Raw genomic sequence first — 21489 nt, 5'->3', positions numbered from 1 at the left:
TTCCTTGACGGGGGCTTTCAAAGGAGATGTCACCCTCGGAAAGTTCACCCTAGCAGACTAAATGATAAAGAATCAGAGGACGCTGATGCTCGTGTTCCATTGCTCCCTACATTTTACTGAACATACAACACTGTACATGAATGGATGCCCTATGTGCTATGTCTAACAGCACCTGTAAACCTTCAACTAAAACAAAAACTGTGTTTCAGTGAACAAGCAAATACAAAGCCAAAATAGATCATTTTTTAAATTAGAATATTTAACTTAAAAAAAAAAAAAAATGAAGCTCAGCTGGAAGTGAAGCATTAATTGTTCAGCAACAGCACCTAAATCGAGTTTCTTTCATTTAATTTCTTTCAGGCGGGGAGGTTTTCTGTTCTTCAGAAAACTTTCAGCCCTCGGTAGGTGGTGCTAGAGCCCTTCCAACTACCCAGGAGAAAGACAGCATCTTTCCAGCACAGAAGTTTTTGTGGATTAGTATTATCGATGTCACCTCACTGTTCATGAATAAACAAATAAATCAGTGCTAAATACCTACACAGTTCGGGTGGCATTTAAAGCCAGCAGCTCCCATCTCGGTTCACGCAGACACCACTGTACCTTGTCCTGAACAGAAGAAACCAGTGACGGTACCAGAACTATAAAATAATTGTTGCCGTAGCTATAAACAAGGCAGGAGCAAAGAACTGCACAAATGTTTATCCATTCCACATCATATTCTAAAACCCTGTGAGTACTCCCATTAAACATCCAAATAAATGCTTGAAGAAAATAGTTGTATTGATGCTGTTCGAGGGGACGAGTTGAAACTGTTGAAGCTGAACATGTCTGAGAGAGCCAATTTCCATACATGCTGCGAATGGCACCAGGCATAGCAGAAGTACTGTCTCAAACCCTGAGACTTGAATCATGTGTGGAGTGGCCCAGCTCTGCTGTATGGAGGATGGAAACTTGTACAGGAGAGTACAGCTCTACCGTACAAAGACAGAGGACAGAAGGTGAATTTTCAGTGTTTCAAGGGAGCAATTACCTTCCTGCCATTTTATTCCTTGAAAAGGGAGTAATACAGAAACTGATTCCACTGCGAGTATGGCCTGATCTACTAAAAATGCACAAGTTTAAAGGAATTTCTTAACAATTTTACCCAACTCCCACTCTTCTGTGGAATGCTGTTTCACACAGCTTACACAAAGCTGGAACTGACAAGTCCAAAAGAGCTCTCTTTGGTTTACTCAATCAGTTAAAGCCGTCTGAATTTTGAAGCCCTCTCACCTCAATCAGATCTTCTCAAGGCTCTGGTGCTTGAAAGGAGATAAAAAGAATCTTTTCAGATGAAATTGTAGAGCCACGATGCAAGAAATAGTAAACAGACACATATTTAGTCAAGGAGCTATAAGCTAGTTTTATTTGTAAAATACTTTCCCGAAGAGCAAAATACTGTAATTTTATTATATAAAAGTTAGCAAAATTTGATACATTTCTAACAGAAACGAGAAAACTATTTCTACTTTTATTCAATTATTCAATTCTCTTTCAGTATGGAAGCTAGAGGTATGCACCACACTAACAGATTTCAGTGCCAGACAGCTTGTTCAATAAATATATCGTTCTACCATTAAAATCTGTGAATGACAGTGAAAAAGTTTCATATAGCTACTGAAAAAATATAAGCATTTTTGTATTTTTTTTTCTGAGGTTTGGAACTAGTAATATCTACACACAATATAAAATTCTTGGCATTTACAAGAAAGATTGTATATAACAGTAACAGCAGAATTTGTTACCAAAGTTCTTATGTTACTGACAAACAGCAGTACAATGTCTCTATTTAAAAAAAAAAAAAAAAAAAAGATAACTTCAGCCTATTTCTTAAGTCCTACAGAAGATGTCTGCCAGGAGCTGGCAATGGAAATGTACTAATTCCATATTTGATAAGGCCATTGCATATCCTAACTTGCAATAAAAGCTGATCCTATACTGTATAATATAATATAAACTGCCTGTTTGTTATGAATAAAAGGCAAAATGAGAACCAATATCCTATTTTATCCTATTGCTCACAAAGAAACAACAACAAGAGACATGGAACCTTTGCCTTGGAGTGGACAGGTCTAATTAAATCTTGCTCTGCTATGTACACAGGCATAAATTTAGAAGCCAAAGTTTCAGAGGTGAAACTGTTTCTTTGTGTCAGCTTTCTGAGGAGCTATTTTCTATGAAAAAATTGGATGTGTGAGACTAAGCTCAGAGATTATGCAGATGGTAAGGCAAATTTATGCAGCAGTTATCCAACGTGAGAGGGCTGTGTAACTAAAGCTGAAAAGACACGTCATGGAAAGGCATTGTATCGGGTTTCTGTGGCAAGGTTTTGGTAGCATGGTGGCCGCAGGGGTGGCCTCTGTGAGCACAGACAAGGAGCTGCCCCATGTCAGACAGAGCCAGCTCTAGCTGGCTCCAAAAGGGACCCACTGCTGGCCAAAGCTAAGGCTGCGATAACATGGTTAAAAAAAAAAAAAAAAAGTAAAATATGCTGTGTGGAATCTGTGAGAGGAGTGAGAAATGTGAGAGAAGCAACCCTGCAGATAACATGTTCAGAAAAGGAGGGAGAGGAGGTGCTCCAGGTGCTAGCACAGCTATCCACACCGCAGCCCCTGGAGAAGCCCACAGTGGAGCAGGTGGATGTGGCCTGAAGGAGGCTGCGGCCCATGGGGGACCCATGCTGGAGCAGTTTGTGGAGAACAGCATCCCGTGGGAGGGACCCCACGGGGAGCAGGGGCAGGGAGGGACTGTGAAGGAACGGCGGAGACGAAGCGTCAGGGATTGACCGCAGCCCCATTCCCCATTCACCTGCACCACTCAGGGGAAGGAGGTAGAAGAATAAAGACTTAAGTTGAGCCTACCAAGAAGGAAGAAGAGGAGGAAGGAGAAAGATGGTTTCAGTTTTGTCTTGGTTTCTCACTACCCTACTCTATTTTTAATTGACAATAGATTAAAATAGTCTTCCCAAATCAAGTCTGCTTTGCTCATGATGGTGAGTGATCTCCCTGACCTTACCTTGACCCTTCATTTTATTTTCTCTCCCTGTCCTGTTGAGGATGGGGAGTGAAAGAGCAGCTTGGCAGGCACCCGGCAGCCAGCCAGTCATAACCTACCACATTCTGAATACTGAATATACCCACCACATACCAAATATTTCCTCATTTGATAAAAAAAGAAGAAAACAAAACAAGTCATTACCTTCTGTACAGTTACTGCTGCTCAATTTCAACTTAAATGATGAAACAGATGTAAAATTGGATACATATGTAGTCATCTGTTTCTATTTATGTATTTTTAGGATTCCCACACCCCAGTAATTTTCAAAATGAGATTTTTATTATTATTATCTTAATAATTCAATCCACTAATAAATCTTAGTGCTGTGCGGAAATGCAAGCAAGGGCAGGAGTAATCACTGCACATCTTTCAGAGTTAAGTTAACAAGGACAGGACGACAAGTCTTCAGAACAGCAGCCTAACCAGACAGCAAAGCAAATACGCCTGGCTTTGTAGACCAGGAGCCACACGCTTGAATATTGAAAGCTCTGATTGTGAGTTTGAGAAAGGTGCACCACTGATGCTGGTCATCTCTGGCCGCATACAAACAGCATGCAGCATGTGTCCATACAGTCTCAACTGAAGGACCATCACTTGAAGCTGATGGCAAATATTCTTTCTTAAATCTGAATCAGGATCCAAATCCTCTAGATGGCTCGACGAAAGCTGCAGCCCATTTGCACCTTGTAGACATCAGACAGGATGAGACGTGCCACTGAACCACTACGTCCCTCAATGAAGTGCTTTCTTCCATTTTCTTCATGAAAAAACAGAATCAAGTGCTGGGCTGTTTGTTCTGGATGCTGTTTTTGTAGAGCAACATCAGAATGAAGAAAAAATTACCAACTGTACTTACAATGTTGTCTGTCTCTTTCCTTATCCTGTAACAAAGACTGCTGCTATAGGAAGAGGAAAAAGAGAGAGATAACAAATGAGCTAGATGCAATAAAAATAAAATCCTTTCTGCATTAGGTATTTTTGCATAATATATCCAACTGCCAAAGCAAATTTCCCTCCTCACACATAAGGAGACAGTTTAGCTGACTATGAATCTTCCTCCACGGAGGGCCATTCTTTCCTCTCCACATTTCTCTGTCTGCTTCTGCTGCCTTGATGTGCAATCCATCTTTTGTAATCAAATTAATCTTTCATTGTCATTTAATCATGAAAAGAAAGTGCTTTCAGGGGACAGCACATTACAGCCGCTACAGGAAATGGTGGAATTCATCTCTGAGGAGCGCGAATGCTACTTCTACAAAGACTTTAAGGTTCCTACTGCCAACTTTGGTCTCGTGAAATATGATATTTAGTGCTGCTGCCTACGTGGGATTTATCAAAACCTGCTAAATGAAGATCTGAGTTGGCTGTTAAGAGATCTTCAGTCTGCAATATTGATAGTGTCACTTCCACATGGCTTTACAGAAGTAGGACTCTGTGGGGGACTCTTTTCACTTGATGGTGGCCTTGCCAAGATTCTCCGGTTGATTCCAGCTGTAGCCTTTTTATGGTCGTGTCTGAGACTGCGGATTGTGCTGTTTATGGCAGCCACGCATGCCTTCCAATCATATCCAGTTTCCTTTAGATCAAAGGATGGGTAGTTCTCTTGAAGAAAGTCTAAAAATAAACACGAGCGAATTATCGATCATTTATGCAATTTTATTTTCAGATTTAGTTCAGTCAAAACAAGTGCATGCTACCAAAACAAGACGCCACAGGCATGAGGCTTGCAGAGCAAAATTAGAAGGTAGATATTTTTCCCTTCTGTTTGAGATACGTAAGAATGACAAAAGATCTAAGCATTAAAACAAAATATGCAAAGAAAGCGAGTAACCATTTATGTGGTCTTGATCCCTTAAAGTGCTGAATAACTTCAGCTTCTGCTGCTGAAGCAATTAAGTCTCAGCCTCCATTTCAGAATGTCCAGCCTTTGCAAGACTAAGCCCTCCTCCAGAGGATCTTTGACAACAATGTACAAGAACTATAAGCATCCTCCTGCTTCTGGTGGATAGGATCAGAGCTGTCTTAGCTCCATCTTTTTGAAATGTAGGGATTGAAGGGTAGATCAGATCAAACTTGTTGATCTTCAAGGTCTTTTCCAACCTAAATTCACTAATCCAAAATACAGCAGTTTAACACAACACAGCCATTGAGAAACAATGGTGACAGAAAAATAGCAAGAATTTGTTCCTAATTAATACTGTTACAGTACAGTAAATGAATACTTGACTTAGCAAGGGGATAAACAAGGTAAGACTGCTGCTGCACCTTTCTCCCCTTCCAACATGTAAAATGAGTGCTTTTAAGAACAGATTGGTTTTGTTTTTATTACTGATGAGCATTCTTCTGAGCTTAGCTGAATTAGGTTTTTCTCTCAGCAAGCCCCTAAAATCTTTAAACAGGCACCAAAAAGGAATTCTCCACTGTAATTTCAAATCAAAAGCAATACTAATTCTCTGCTTAGCATTTAGATTTACCTTAGCAGAATGAAAGGTACAGCTAGATGATTCTTTTTCAGTTTTGTTCTGTCGCTCTCACATATCCTTATTCTACCAAGTTAAAGCCTAATACAGTTCGCAGCTGATGCTTTGCTTAGCCTGTAGTTCCCCACCTGGAGAGCTGATTTGCCAGGAAAACATGGGCCGGGAGAAAGACAAGCACAGAGAGAGAAACCTGTGCTCCAGCAGTTTACTCTACTCTGAGTGGCTTGGAAAAAAAATAAAGAAAGAGTGAAAGAAGAAAGGAGAATACTCCTGAGGTATACTGACAACGGATACAGCAGCTGTTGGCAGAGGCAACAGCCAGGGTGCCTTCACCTCCATCCCTGACAGCGTGTCTGGCCTCAGAGCTACAGCACAGAAGACAAATTCTTACTACCATGCCTTTGTACAAGGTCCACAGATCAGCTTTTTAATAATGCTTTTTCTTTCACAGAGAAGGACTAATTGTTGAGAATATAGCAGAGCTAAGTGGGTCCCCTTCCTGCCCTGCAGTGTTGCATTCAGGGAGCCGATGTGACCATCCCATCAGGCTATGTTGTAATGTTAAAGAAAACTGGGCCATGGACTGCCCTCTGGCCTGAAAGCCAAGTGACACAGCCTGGCTGCAAGCACAGCGCAGAGAACTTTGCCTTGCATCTGCTGTGGAGCCCATCTGGTGTACCTGCAGCCTTCAGACACCCCTAATATACCTTCTGAATGCTTGAAATCGAAATGACATGAAACAAAATGTGTGTACTACGGACATATGTGGAGATGCTTAGAGCGGCAAGCTTTCTCAGGCCAGTGGTGGAAGAACAAACAGTTTGGGAAAAATTACTTTCGTGTATAGTCTTGCCATAATGGGAATGGTTTCTGGTGTGCTCTGTCCCTCAAGCCATGCCCAAACACCATCCCAGAGCGTGCAAGTCCCAATACCATTTTATTCAGCAATATTGCTGTGATCTCAGAGGTGAACTCACTGCACGCCTACTAACAGCCACAGATCAAATAGCAAACAAAAACATGTTATCTTCCACTCAATGCTGCTGTTTATGCTGGCCATGCTAAATTCTTACCAGATAATGCCAACTTTTCTTCTGCGTAATAAACCACAGGTACCCTTTCCAGCTACAACCTGCTCCACACTCCTCCTCGCCTGCTGTTGAATTGTTATTCTAACTCCACCGCCACTGTCACAGTTCTGCTTGCTTTACCCAGCCTTGCAGGAGGGACCAAGTGAAGCAAACAGAGGCTCCCTTTTCGGGAAGGAGCATGGATCATTGCTGCCCAGAGAGGCTGTGGAGTTTCCTACTTTGGAGATCTCCAAAAGCCACCAGGAGATGGGCCTGGGCAGCCTGCTCTGGGTGTCCCTGCTTGGGCAGGGCTTGGGGCAGGTGAGCCCAGAGGGCCCTGCCAGCCTCAGCCATGCTGTGAGTCTGTTCCAGAAGTCTTAAAGCTGAACCGAGAACAATGCAGAAGGCAAAACACCTGCTACCATTCCAACCATAACATAACCTCTCTTTGCTTCTGGGATAGGATTTGCAAATAGAATAAATAATACTAATCTCCTGAAGGCATCCTGGATTCACATAAGCTGACGAGATGGCAAAACTGTCCAAATTCATACAAAGGAACAGGTTGTTCTATATTATATGAAAGACACACTTCAACAAAGAACCGTTACCCAACTAGCTCAAACTGGTCAAGTTCGAAATGCTGCCCGTTCACTTGGCAGCAGTCCCTATCCTACCTGTAATTTCTAAACCAATAAATAATTTTAAATATAATTTTAATAATAAGTAGAGACCTCAGGAGGCCTCTACTCCAACCTCCTGCCCAAACCATGGCCAGCTCTGAGGTCAGGCAGCATTGCTCAGGGATTTGTCCATTGAGACATGGAAAAAGGACAGAGATAAAAACACCTTTCACACAGCAACCTGCTCCATTGCTTGACTGTCCTCCTGGGCAAAATGCTTCTGCTCATATCCAGTCTGAATCTCTTGCTTCCATTTATGCCTGTGGTCTCTCATCCTCACACATTCAATGCTGCAAAGAGCTTGGCTCCCCTTCTCAGTAAACTCTTTCTGGCCAACTGCTATCCCTTGGAGCCTTCTCTTTTCCAGACCAAATAATCCCAGTTTCCTCCCTGGACAAGAGTTCTAGTTCACTGTCCCTTTTGGTGGTCCACAAGCTCCCACCTATGAGTTTCCCAAATAAGCCAAAGCCTGCTCTCCTAAGCCACAGGGTCTGCTCTCAAACCTTTCCAACTCTCAGCATCCTGAGGTCCCTTATCTCACAGACTCTACAGGCAATACTGCCACTGATTATCACACCCCAACCTTGTTCATGAAGAGCATCAGAAGCTGCTGTGCATTACTCCTGCTTAGCCTACCCAGCACTTGTACCAAGAAATTATACCCTCCGACCCCCTTCAGAACCCTTGGGGACTGCTTGCATCTCCCACTCTGTCACCCTTTCAAGTAGTATCAAGGAGACTGCGTTCCCCCATAAGAACAAGGTTTGTGATCTGGAGACTTCCTTAATGACTTTAACTGCTGTCTCTCAACTTTTTCCACCACTTGTACTAGTATTTGTCAAAACGCTTTCACAGAACAATTCCTGAAGCTGCATGGTTTATTCTTAAGACACAAGAGTCAATCGGTCGTTTTAATTTCCCCCATTATCATTAGAACAGAGGCTTGCTTTCTTACCTCTGAGTGCATTAATCCTGTTGCAGTCCAGTGGACTCATGCCACGCTCAAGATTACCATATACGTTGCTTTTCACCAGCACGTCTTCAGTGAAGAGATGGCGGATCAGGTAGCGAGCTGACAGCTCCGGCCGGGACTTCCCCTTAGCCACGTAAATGACCGAGAAAGGCAGCTGGACGTTGCGCCATGGGCTTCCAAGTAGTTCTGGAAAGAAAGTCATGGAGAGAAGTATTTTACTTATTCAGTAGCGACCATCCCGTAAAATGGCTGTATTACACTGAAACTACAACACAGAGTATTCTCCCCTGAAACTGCTGTACTCGGTTGGAGAGACCGGAGCAAAACTGCAACACTGCAGCTAATTCTGAAATACAACAGATTGTAGACAGATGTTCCAGTAGCCAAAAAGCTGCCTGTTTTACAACAGTGTAATAGCACTTCTGATACGCTTTCAGCAATGCTGGCAACGTAGCCTTCATTAATGATCGCCTTCTAAATCGTTGTCCTCTCACGTGTAAAAATGCTATTCCAATTACATAAATAAATAAAAGTTCCACGGTTACAATGGTGCTTATGTCCCTTAACTGGAAACTGAACAGAGTGAATATTTTTTACAACTACTTCAGCATGACTCCACTGCAAACCAGGCAGTTTTTTGGGGGTCAGAATAGCAGTAAAAAATCTTGTGTGCAGGAACAGATCTGCTAGAGCCCCAAAGTGATTCTAATCAAATAATACAAAGGCAACTAACAGTTCGTTTTCCTTGAAGCTCTCTATAGGCGTCATGTGCTGCATGTGAACTTTTTTCCATCTGATGCATTTGTATATATATTTTTTTTAAGCATAAAGGCTACCCTAAGATTTTTGTTTTCTTAAATTGTCAGTTTTACGGAAGGATGTTCTTCTGAAATTACAATTTCATTTCATTGATATTCTAAATAAGCTAACTCCATTAGAGTAGAATATCTATTAAAAAAATAGCAAAAAAGGGACAAGTGTGAAGCAATTCCTGAAAAAGTGACAGACCGAGCAGACTACCTTACAGCTGAACTTTCTAGTCTTAAAGTGGATGTGTATTATGGGAAATTGGTAGATGCACACATTCTGTTAGCCAGATCATACTCCTGTTTGCTCCCAAGAAGACTTACACACCAAGAGGCTAAGAGAAGAGTCACAGAGGTCAGCAAATCCCTTTATTTCACAATTTCACCTACAGTACTATCTTCTGCTTTTCATTGACCATTTAAAACATAACATGCATAAATCCAGAGGACGACAATTTCTCAGATTACCCATGGGTTCCAGAGACTGAAGTTTCTTGACTGAAGGTGTGTGATAAGGTTCTGGAAACTTCTCCCATCCTGAGTTCTGCAGACTGTCCGTTGTGGAAATGATCATTTTCTGAGGGTTTTGAGAACTGCCTTCACTAGTTTCGTTACAATTTAAATCTACACAAAGAGACGTATCTGGAGCATCGGCTAATTTTTCTTTCCCGTCAGCTATCTCCTGAAACAGAGAAATGAGGTTAACACGTGCACCAGGAAAAGCCTACCTGTTTTCTAATTAGCGTTTCAGTTCATTTCCCATTTAGTATAGATTAGATTCCATATATTTACAATAGTTAGTCCTGAATCTCCATCATCACAGCTACAGATGAAACAGATACTACATACTCATGGCTTGGCACAAAGGTTTTTAAAAGCAGAGGTGAATGGAGTTTTGGGAGTGATGCTTCAGTAAATATAAAGTCAAAATGCATAACTGGATGTATCTGATGGGAAGGCTGTGAAAACAGTGCCAGCAGCTACATGGTTACGCTCTCAGTCAGATCTGATGTTACTCCTGGGCTAAGGGAGTTGGGGTTGTTCAGTCTGGAGAAGAGAAGGCTGCAGGGAAGCCTTGCAGCGGCCTGCCAGTACCTAAAGGGGGCTACAGGAAAGCTGGGGAGGGACTCCTGGTCAGGGAGCGTAGGGGTAGGACAAGGGGGAATGGCTTTAAACTAAAAGAAGATAGGTTTAGTTTAGATATAAGGAATAAATTCTTCACTCAGCGGGAGGTGAGGTGCTGGCACAGGCTGCCCAGAGAAGCTGTGGGTGCCCCATCCCTGGAGGTGCTCAAGGCCAGGCTGGATGGGGCCTTGGGCCTGGCCTGGTGGGAGGTGTCCCAGCCCATGGCAGGGGGTTGGAATTAGATGGTCTGTAAGGTCCCTTCCAACCCAAACCATTCTGTGATCTTACAGAACTTTCCTTTTAGTACCCTATGTCTACATGTATCTTATTGGGAGCTGGAAGAGACAGAGGAAGGAGAAGGCCTATGCTGCCAGTACTCCCCATATGGAACCAGTGCTGCAGTCAGCAGAGCCACGATGAGCAATGCAAAGACAGAACCCAAGGAATTTCCAATTAGAGCACCGTATGACTAGGAGTTCAAATAATTAATTTGACAAGGAAGCACAGACTTAGTACTTAATAAATTACCACCTTGAGACAACTTACTGGGTTTATTTTTGTTTCAGAGCGTAAACAGCGGATCATAGCATTGACATTTGTGATACAGGTTTTCCAGTCTTTTCCATATTCACTCAAGTCATAGTTTGGAAAGTTAGTTGCAAGAAATTCTGCATATAAAATGTAGAAAATTTTTTAAGCTTCATGACAAGAAAACAGTATTTAAAAGTATCCTAATTTAGAAAGGAGAGAAGGCTAAGAAATGTTTAATTTTTTTAGGAGCTTTGTATTTCTAGCTTTTATAAAAAAGATGGTAAACTCATGTTTTGAAGGTAAGTAGCACTATGAAATTCAGATGTACAGTGATATCTTTTTAATGTGTTGAGTGATATCTTTTTAATGTGATTTTATTAAGTAAATTCTGGTAGAATTAAGGGAAAGATGTAACTTTAAAAAAAAAAAAAGACTGAGTAATGCTGATGCTGCAACAACTTTATACGGTTCATGAGATCTCCCAGCCTTTAAAAAGAAAGGAGGAGATGGACAGATTCATACATCTGTGCCACAGGATTTGGGGTAAATAGCTTGACAACATTAAAAAAAATAATAACAAAAGCCCTCCTCATCTTCACCATTTCTCAAACAAACAAGAAAAGTGAAATTAAGAGAGAGAAGAGTGTTTAAGAATAAGTATTATCAGGTAACAATTGTCCTGAGTATACAATGACCATTAAAAAAATAAAAATAAAAAAAATAAATAAAACAAAACAAACAAAAAAACACAACATACACACAAAGTAAGCAGTAATGAAAAATTTAGAAGCACTTCGCATAACGGATGAACATTCTAAACAGAACTACGAGAAAGCAGAGTTTTTATCCATTTTGAACAAAAATGAACTTTGAGAATCACAAAACAGGAACTTCAAACCAGCAGAGCAGAGCACATCCACAACTGTGTTTAGCAGTTGCTGGACAATACTGATCATTACTGTAGAGAAACGGACACCTATATGGTAAAATCGCTGACAAGTACCGAAGAAGAAAGTAAACCTGTGCATTTTCAGAAGTGGTATACCTCTTATTGCAGCGATTTTGTTAGGATCCAGTGTTCTGCGCCCCCGTGCACTCACTCCCATAATGCTACACAATAAGGTCTCCTTGGGGAACAAGACCCGAACTAAGTAGCGAGCTGCGTACTTTGGTTTAGTTTTTTGCCGAGCTTTCATCAAATAGTTTCCGAGAACTTTCACATTTCTCACCGGGTCACCAACATACTCTTTTGTGAAACAAAAACATTCAAAGAGAAGATAAAATATAATAAATGATATTAAAAAAAAAATCAAGAGTCATTCAAAAAATAGTTTTTGAAATTGTTTCTTAACCTCTAAGCCAGCTCTCCACTAAAACTAATTCCCCTATATATCACTTATCTTTGCTCTTACAGAAATAAATCCACAGCTTTAAGTTGTTAACAGAACCGTCTTTTAATTTCACATTAACACTAACACAACTAACTGAAATAATAACACCCGAGAAAACATATTAAACACGTAGGAGGTTAAAATGTTTGTACAAGTCTATTTTTGCACATGTACAGATGCTATACGTTTTCAAGATGACCCATGAATAATGGCACAACCATACACACTACTGCTAAATCATACATTGCTTACAAGTTCGCAGACAGGTATCTGGGTATTTCACCTACTATTCATGCAGCTCTTTGGCTGTATGAACCTGTATTTTACACCAAAAGCAACCAAAACCTCATAGTCCACACTTCCACAGAGCATTTACTCAGTGCATTTACAAAGAAACACATTATCTTTTTAAAAACTTGGTGCTATTTGATGTGTGCTTGCTTTTTATATCACAACGATGTACAGAATTCTTCATTTTCTGTGGAACACAGTATTTTAAAAGAAACCAAACACTGGAGCGTTTGAGAACAGAAAGGATTTTTCACAAAACTTTCCAGAAGAAAACAGGTATTTTCTTCACACAGATCAGGTTAAGTTGTTTCTTAAATACCCAACATCTATGCAGGCATATGCTTCAATTTTACTTGCAATTTCTTCTCTTTTAAAAAATATGCACAGTATGAATATATTACTTATAACACGCAGGTCAAAAATAGTTTACATCGAGTCCTAAGAGAAAATAAAAGGTCTTAGTCTTAAAATAACCCAAAGCATGTACTGTAAATCAAAGGCTTTTCTTAGTCTATACAACTGTATATACACTGCACAGAGGTTTTTAACTGATCCCCAGCATATTAAACACTCCTACAACCTTCATTTCAAGGGATTTAAACACTGTTCTGTAATAAACATCTTTGTAACGGCAGCCAGTTCTGTTCCTTTACTTTTGTTAAATGATGATAAAGAGATATTCTTTAGGCATAATTTTTTACACTAACAGCATTTTTCTAGCCTAGGTGTCTGTGTGTTTATTAGAAAGGAACTCACCAAAGCTTGGGTGGATGGAGACCGAAGAAGATGGCAGTTCCTTACTAATGTTCACACTCCCAGATGCATTTCTGTAGCTCACCACCACAGCTTTATTTCCCAGGCTGGTCTCAGATGGTGCTGGCATCACTGAGGATGCCACTGAGGAAGGTGCACTGCTGACAGTACTTTCCACAACACTGGCTGAAAGATTTGATTGCGGAGGAAGGTCAGGGATGCTGTTAGCTGCTGCGAATGATGAATGCAATGAATGTGTAGAAACTATGGTGGGGAGTGGAGGGCTCTGCCTAAGAACGGGCTGCTGCGGTTCAAGCTGCACAGTCTGTTGAACACTTTTTATTGTGGAATTGACCTGAACACGGCCGTTTTGTAAAGCGACCCTTATGACTGGGTTATGCATTCCCTGGCCTGGTGAAGAGAACTGAAGACTTGATTCCCTTTCCATGGATTTTTGTACTCTTATTCTTCCTTGGGGCAAATGACTGGAACTTCTGTATGTAAATCCAACTGGTTTCTGTAAATGTGATTCAGAAAACAATTAAATGGTTAAATTAGATATAGCCGATCTTTCGAAAACCAGGAAGACTACTTTGTAGTATTTATGCTATTGGCAATAGACTTCACAGGATCACAGAGTGGCTGAGGCTGTTGGGGCCCTCTGGAGGTCGCCTGCTCCAAGCCCTGCCCAAGCAGGGACACCCAGAGCAGGCTGCCCAGGGCCATCTCCAGGTGGCTTTTGGACATCTTCAAGGAGGAGACCCCACAGCCTCTCTGGGCAGCCTGTGCCAGGGCTCCTCACCCGCACAGCACAGAAGTGCGGCCTGGTGCTCAGAGGGAGCCTCCTGGGCTCCAGTTTGTGCCCAGTGCACCGGGCACCACTGAAAAGAGCCTGGCTCCATCTATTTTGCATACGTCCCTTCAGGTATTTATACAGCTGAATAAGGTATAAGATCCTGCCTGAGCCTGCTTTTCTCCAGGCTGAAGAGCCTCAGGTCTCTCAGCGTCTCATCACTGGAGAGATGCTCCAGTCCCTTAACCACTTTCATGGCCCTATGTTGGGCTCCTAATATGTCCACATCCCTACAGTACTGGGGGCTCACACTGGAAACAATACTCGAGTACACTTCACACCTCACTGTCATGAGGCCGGTGCTATTCTTCTTCTTTCCTTTTATTCTCACTTGTAGCTCAGACTCTAAGAGTTTATCTGGCCAGCTTGAGTGCTTCTCAAGTTTTCTCCACCTGGGGTGCTGGCTTTTTTTTTTTCTCCTTTATAAAAAGCCAGAGAAATATATAATGAGAAAGGCACCCTTGTGAAAGCTCGTTTTTAGCAGAAAAAAAAATGGGCAAAATAAAATTAAGAGTTTTTGAACCATTGACCCAGAATTATGAATTTTCAAGGACTGTCCACTGCTATATTAGTTTCCTTTTAATAAAGGAAAAAGGAAACCAATTCACCTTCTCTCCTGGCTCCCTCTTCATTCTTTATTTGCTGGCTGAAAGCACTAAACATCCAGACCTTGCCCACAACGACAGACTCCAAAGTGACTAAAAAGGAGAAACTGAGAGATGGGCTATGCTTTCCATCTTTTGGAGTCCTTTCATTAAGAAACATATGCACCCTAAAACATATATTCTAGTTTGAAATAGAAGTCACTGATAAGGAGTTACCCAATGTACCTGATACATTCTTGTTTTGTTGTTTAAAAACAGAGGTCTGATCATATTCCACTCTTGTAACCTTGAAAAATATATAACCTGAAGAAAGGCTTACCTAAGAGTTCGTCCATTTCTCTGAGTATTTGAGTTGATTTAATAATAATAATAAAAAAAAAGTTTCTTTACCACAAACCTCTCTTTATTTATATCCTTAGACCATTACAGCTATAACAATGGTACAGCTTTAAAAATCCACAGCATTCCTAATGGTTTTAAAGAGAAAATGCAAGTAGAACATAAGAAAATGGTTGGCAGCTTACATTTGCTGGCTTCTGCCTTACACCATATAATGATAAAAGTTTTCTTTAAAAAGCTGGGGAGGCTACTTTTAGTTTGAACATTAAAGCAGCTGCCATCCCACCTGATCAGAGAGGCTAAGAATGCAGAGGTCATGTGGTCAAACTACTGCTGATGACACCAGTTTGTTCCCCAAATCTCGTATTTTCAGTTAATTGGCCAGTATAAGCTTACAGTTGTCAGGACAACAAAAAAGCACTGCCATATAAAATATAACATCTGATTCATAAGTGACATGCATGAAAGTGTCATCATGGTTACTCACATACATTTTACTCAATGCAAATGGCTTTACTGATGTCTTGATATCTTGACACCAGAATCACCTCTGCCACGTTAAAAGCTTTGTAGTATTGTTGACAAAGAAAGGTCATTACAGATTTCACAACCTTCTTCAGAAATCACCTGTAATGTTTTTCCTTTAAGAGCATTTGCACTTAAAGTATAAATATTCTGTCTCTTTAGTTAACAGCAGATTAATGATGTAAAAACAAAATAGATCACATACTCAGCATTGTGCCTTCTTAAAATTTTTGAAGAAAGGCATTTTATTAGAAAAATACAATTCTGTACTGCAATATTGGAAAGGACAACACACTGCCGAGATCTAAAAATCAACTTGCTAATAGAATCAGCATGCGTTGGTTCTGTGATGCAGAAGCTCTCTTCCGCCTCTTGAAACCAAAGAGACAGTACACCACACCTGGTAAAGCAGTAACACCAATATAACCACATATAACATGTAACCTACACAATTCCTTCCCATTCCTTCCAATAAGGACAGACTTTATACAGCATCTATTACGGGATCCTTAATTTGACGAGGGCCACTGGCAATTCTGTGACCACTAGTCAATAACAACACAGGAGACTGAAGCTGTCATAAGAAATCTAGAACAATTTAACTGAAATGGAATCAACTAGTTTGCTACTATTTTTCGTCTTAGTGAAAGGAGAGGTTTTTCATTTTAAGTATTCATCAAATAAAAATTGAATTGAAAAATTAAATTTCATTTTAAGTATTCATCAAAAGAAATTAGAAAATTATAAGGAAAAAAAAAAGTTCTCAAGTTCTTTAATACTCACAGGTTTGAGCAACAGTGGCCTCACACGTGTATGCTGCATTTCTGAAACCTTTCGATGTAGTAGGTCAAGCTTTTTATCCAGTTTCTGAATGGCATCATACATGGCCTGATAACAAATGTACAGGTTAAAACAGTATTGTTTCACAAGAACCCACCAATTTCAATCTGAAGAAATCAAGTAAATTCCACTAAAAGCAAAATTCCCTCCCTCATGTTGGGCAAGATCGGTAAATAATAAATACCTTCTTTAAGGATATTAAAATCAATGCAGATGACAGTAGTAAATATCATGGTAAAAAGAATTTTCAGAGAAGCCCACTCCTGCTATTTTAACATGGCTGGCAATTACATGTTGTTCTTCCTGCTTGTGCAATGTTTTCCTTTTATCTATCATTTGTTACATTTCATTTTACATAGAAAAGCTACTGACAACCAGTAAAGTAAGCTACGTATATACTATTTTAAGTCACAGTAAGCTCCCAGGTACAGAGGTGAAAGGCTCATAGGCAGTCACTGAAATAGGGATTTCTGTATCACTAATGATATATAGATATATAGGTATATCTATATATAATGATATAACATATTTAGAACAATACTGTCTGAAAATTTAAGTTCCCAAGCGGAATTCAGTCCAGCCAAGGATGTAATCAAAGACAACAAGAAGTGCTTCTAGGACATGGGTAACAAAGGGAAGTCTAAGGAAAATGCAGGTCCGTTGCTGAATGAGATAGTTGACCTGGTTAAATGGGACAGGAAAAAGAGTGAAGCTCTGAATGCCTGCCTTGCCTCAGCCTTCACTAGCAAGACAGGCCTTCAGGAATCCCAGAGACTGGAGGTAAAGACTGGAGCAAGGAAGATGTGTCCTTGGTGAAAGAGGATGAGGTCAGGGAACACTTAAGCAAATTGGACATTTGTAAGTCCATAGGCCCTGATGGAATGTATCCATGCTGAGGGAGCTGGCAGATGTCACTGCAGGACCACTCCTTATAATTTTAAATCAATCGTGACAATTTGGAGAAGTGCCAAATGACTGGACGAAAGTAAATGTCACTCCTGTCTTCAAGAAGGGTAAGAAAAAGGACCTCAGGAACTACAGGTTACTCAGCCACACCTCAGTCCCTGGGAAGGTGATGGAGTAGCTAAGGCTGGAAACCATTTCCAGGCACATGAAGGACAGAAAAATAAAAGCAGTCGGCATCGTTTCACCACAGGGAAGTCAAGCTTGGCCAACCTGATGAACTTCTGTGATGAAATGAGCAGCCTGATGGATGAGGGGAGAGCAGCAGATGTTGCCTACCTGGTCTTCAGCAAGGCCTTTGACACTATCACCCAGAAGAGTCTTATAGACAAGCTGTTGATGTGTGGGCTGGATGAGCAGCAAGGTGGATTGGAACTGGCTGAACAGCCAGGACCAGAGGGTGGTGAACAGTGGCACAAAGCTTAGCTGGAGGCCAGACTTCAGAAGTCAAAAGGAAAGAACTCACCAAAACAACACTAGCAGCACTTTGGCACATTTTTGACAAGCCTCGGGGACTTTCAAAGGCTCGGTATGTATGACTGTCAGATCTTTCCAATTATTGTAAAGCCCCTCACAATAAATCACTTCTGTATTAAAGCTTAAGATTTGAAAAGTATTCATGCCAACTATGGTGTGAGAAGTTCAGAGTACAAAGAAGGATTATTCTTTCATTGAAAATACAGCAGTTAAGTGAAAGGCAGCCAGTGAAAAACTGGAAAGGCTGAAGTCCTAGCTTATCAAATACAGATTTCAAATCTTCCTGAAGTTTACCTAAAATTGTTTCAATGCCATGGGAGGGAAGGAGAAAAAGAAATACCTGGCAGTAACTGAGGACCTCCATAAGAGTTTTCTGCTGATCTCCAATGTAGGAAGCTTCGGATACAATACTCCCCTTTTTCATTAAAATAATATTAAAAAAAAAAAAAAGTGTAAGCTAGCAATAGACACACAGTCTTATGATAAAACATTAATGAAACAAATCCCATCTTCAAACATCATTTGAATCTATGCCAAAATATATAGCCCCAAAGCAGTACTTACAAGTCATTAACAAAAGAAAGCAAACTTACACATTCATAATCTGGTTCATACTCATAAATGACACTGTCACTGTCTTCATATTCTCCTTCCCTGGTTCTTATCTGGGAAATAACATAAAGAACTTGTAATGTTCTGAAAAATGAAAGAATTCTGCACATAAACAACAGAGAGAACCTGTTAGGAATATTACTTGGATATTTTCAGTTGTAGCTATATTCCCTCCCCGGCTACAAAAGGGCCCAAGGAAGTGAGATTGAACAAAGGCATCTCATTTATGTGCCTGCAGTCAGGTCATGTGAATACTCACCTCATATTTGGTTTTACAGTATTGTATTCGTGTTTAAAATAAACCTCTTGCAAATTTCTATTAAAGATATGTATTGTTATTTGGTTAGTCTAAGGACAGAACTTTCTCATGCAGTTACATAGGTAGTAACTACTATTTTAACTTTACTAATATATAACTACAGTCATATCCTGTATAACCAGCCTTATGGAATTATGAGACTCCACACACATTTTTACACTCATTTAAATAAATCTTTTTTCCCCTAATTGATTTATTTCAATGGTTATAACTCTGCACAAAAAAAAAAATGCTGTAAAAATGTCTATTCACCAGCTAATAAAAGTAATTTTCTTGCTTGAAAGGAGTTGCATGAAATCTCCTTTTAGATGGGAATCAACAGTGCCACCACCTGGACAACGTTCATGGTTTTTTACTTCAGTGGATAGGAGTAGTTCCTGTCCACCATACAGGATAGATTTTGAGTCTGTTTTTACAAAACAGAAACAAACAACAAAAAAGCCACCAAAAAGAAATGAAGAAAAAAAAAAAACTTTAAGACATATTTGATTGCGGCTAACTGTGAAAGAGGGAATTATATTCTTTAGAAGAGGTAGAGTTATAAGAGAAGGTGCACTGTTAATCGTTAGACAAACCAACTCCTAAAATTTAAGGAATTATCCTCTGTATGGTGACATGAACAAAATTTGAGACCTGCCTCAAGATAAAAATGTATGTAATCTGTCTTTGATCAGAACCTGTCATCAGCTCATGAGTACAATCCCTTATCCAACAAGATTAAGATCCAACTCTATTTAATCCTAAACTGCACAAATATTTTACTGCAAAATAAGAGGACGTACATGGAAAATAAGTTGCTCTCTTATGTATAGTAACACGTAGTCTACACAAGTACAATATCCAGCATAAGGTAGATATGCTAGAAGCTTCCAGACACACTATGGATATATCCTACCCACGCTTCATCAAAATGTCATCAAATGAGCATAGAAAAGTGAAGGAAATATGGCATTTCCAATGACATTGAAACTGTCAAGAAAACAAGGGGCTACTGTTTGGCTACACATACCACATTCTGTCCCACTAGAGTGGGGGCAAGCCGTTTTCTTTTATTATGCAAAAACACAAAATCCATTTTTTCAGGCATGTGACCATTTCCTCTCTGCATGCTTGCAGAATGGCTCATTTGTGATGGCACTCGTTCAGTCAGGACCGATAAGCCTTCGCTTCCTGGAAAGTGAAGAGAAAGCAAAGCACATCAGTGGGTTTCTCCCATTGATTTAGACATTTGACTATAAAAAACATGTACAGCCACTTTTTAGGAAAACAAAACAAAACAAAGCAAAACAAAAAACAGAACAATCACCATTTTCAAACTGCTTGGTTATTTGAGATTTATTTGCTAGCATGTTATTAAACGGTTATTATTCCAGTTTATTTCGATCTGAAATTGATAAAATCAATTTAATATTTTCTTCCAAATTCATTGGTGGAGCTGGACAATAGGCCATTGCCACTCTTTAAAAGCACAAATAACCCCAGCAGTTTAGTACAGCCTAAAAACCAGTTTACTCTATGGTCAGAGAATACTGAGGCTCCAAGCACGTAGTAACACAAGTACAAGTTAAGCCAGGTCAGAGAGAAGCAAGCTCTAAGGATGCTCACCGTGAGAGGACATTTGGATGGTATTCCCTTCTCTTCTGCTGCCCGGTTCTCTACCAAGAGATTGCAGAGACCCACCAAAAGAGGTGAGGAAAGGAGTCACTGCAGTTTTAAGGGAGCCAGCTGCCCATCCCTAGGATGATGTCCATGCCTCGCCCAAGAGGAGGACTCCAGACAATCACTTACGTGCTAACAAGCCCAGCACCCACGCCTGGGAGGGATGGACTCCTCCAGCAGCCTGATAACCACGTTATCAATTGCTAACAATTGGCACCAGGGAGAGGTGGCTCTTGGTGGAGCCTGCCCAGTGGCAGAAGCGGGGGTGGGAACCAACTGCAGCCAGCTAGCTTTCCATCGAGAGGAATGTTCTTTTAGCTAGGATTAACTTCTTAGCCAGACCTCTCAAATCTCAAGAAGTAATAATTTTACCACCATGCTAGAATATAACGGCCACTGAAAACAAAACAAAAGAACCAGCCCACCAACCAGTTTGCCACTCTTCCCTCCTAATTCTTTGCAATCCCACGCAATTGCCAGACCTACCTTTTGAAGGATATTAAATAATTTCCACATTTCATATTGCAAAAATCCTGCTGTCCATCGTTTACGGGTTTCTACCTCAAACTTTCAGGAAAGAGCTATGGCAACACTCTTATGAGGAAACAATTTCTCCTTGATTTCTGTATATTTTAGATACAGACAGAACCTAGCACTATACAGATAGCACTTGTAGAAGAGAGGATATTGAAAGCGGAGGAAAGCTGGAGAAGCTATGACAGACCTTGGTAGGTTTTGAAGAAATAAGGAGAAAAAAAAACTCAGCTGGCATAAGAAGCCTCTGCCTATCTGCTGTGAAGTAGCGTTTTGGAGCTTAGGGCGAACCTAAAAAGCATGGTAGGGTGTTTGTTCTGTGGTACAGGGCAGCAGGATAAATGCTCTAGCACTATGTACTCCCTCAAACTCCAGATGCTTTCTGCTGCCAAAGGAGAATGCCACTTCACCTGGAGAAACATTAGGTAACTGGTTTAATTACATTTAAAACTCATTACACTTCTGTTAAACTAACCAGATTCCCAATTAACTTCCCAAATATAGATTTAAGAATATGATAACCTTAAAAAAAAACAAGTGATACGAAGTTACCAAGTTTGTGGA

General features: G+C 40.4%; 1 protein-coding gene across 5 annotated transcripts in view; it reads right to left on the bottom strand.

The window, feature by feature from the left end:
* Positions 1–1377: 1377 nt before the first annotated feature.
* BEND2 (BEN domain containing 2) overlaps positions 1378–21489 on the bottom strand; it is a 28860-nt gene continuing 8748 nt past the window's right edge. For 4 of the 5 annotated variants that reach the window (XM_084507280.1, XM_084507281.1, XM_084507282.1 and 1 more), the window contains 10 exons: positions 19742–19902; positions 18395–18466; positions 18142–18216; positions 16305–16409; positions 13203–13716; positions 11810–12010; positions 10780–10901; positions 9577–9790; positions 8285–8488; positions 1378–4710 (listed from right to left, as the gene is read on the bottom strand). In XM_084507280.1, the coding sequence (XP_084363406.1) occupies positions 4475–4710; positions 8285–8488; positions 9577–9790; positions 10780–10901; positions 11810–12010; positions 13203–13716; positions 16305–16409; positions 18142–18216; positions 18395–18466; positions 19742–19902 (1904 nt within the window). In that variant the 3' untranslated portion in view covers positions 1378–4474. Of the gene's footprint in view, positions 4711–8284; positions 8489–9576; positions 9791–10779; positions 10902–11809; positions 12011–13202; positions 13717–16304; positions 16410–18141; positions 18217–18394; positions 18467–19741; positions 19903–20337; positions 21377–21489 lie in introns of those variants that run through there. The other variant, XM_084507284.1, reaches the window with a different exon arrangement.

This window comes from Aythya ferina, assembly GCF_964211825.1.
Source record: "Aythya ferina genome assembly, chromosome: 1".
Taxonomy (NCBI): Eukaryota; Metazoa; Chordata; class Aves; order Anseriformes; family Anatidae; genus Aythya; species Aythya ferina.
Note: the sequence above shows the minus strand (reverse complement) of the source record. Positions and strands in the feature narration are given on the sequence as shown.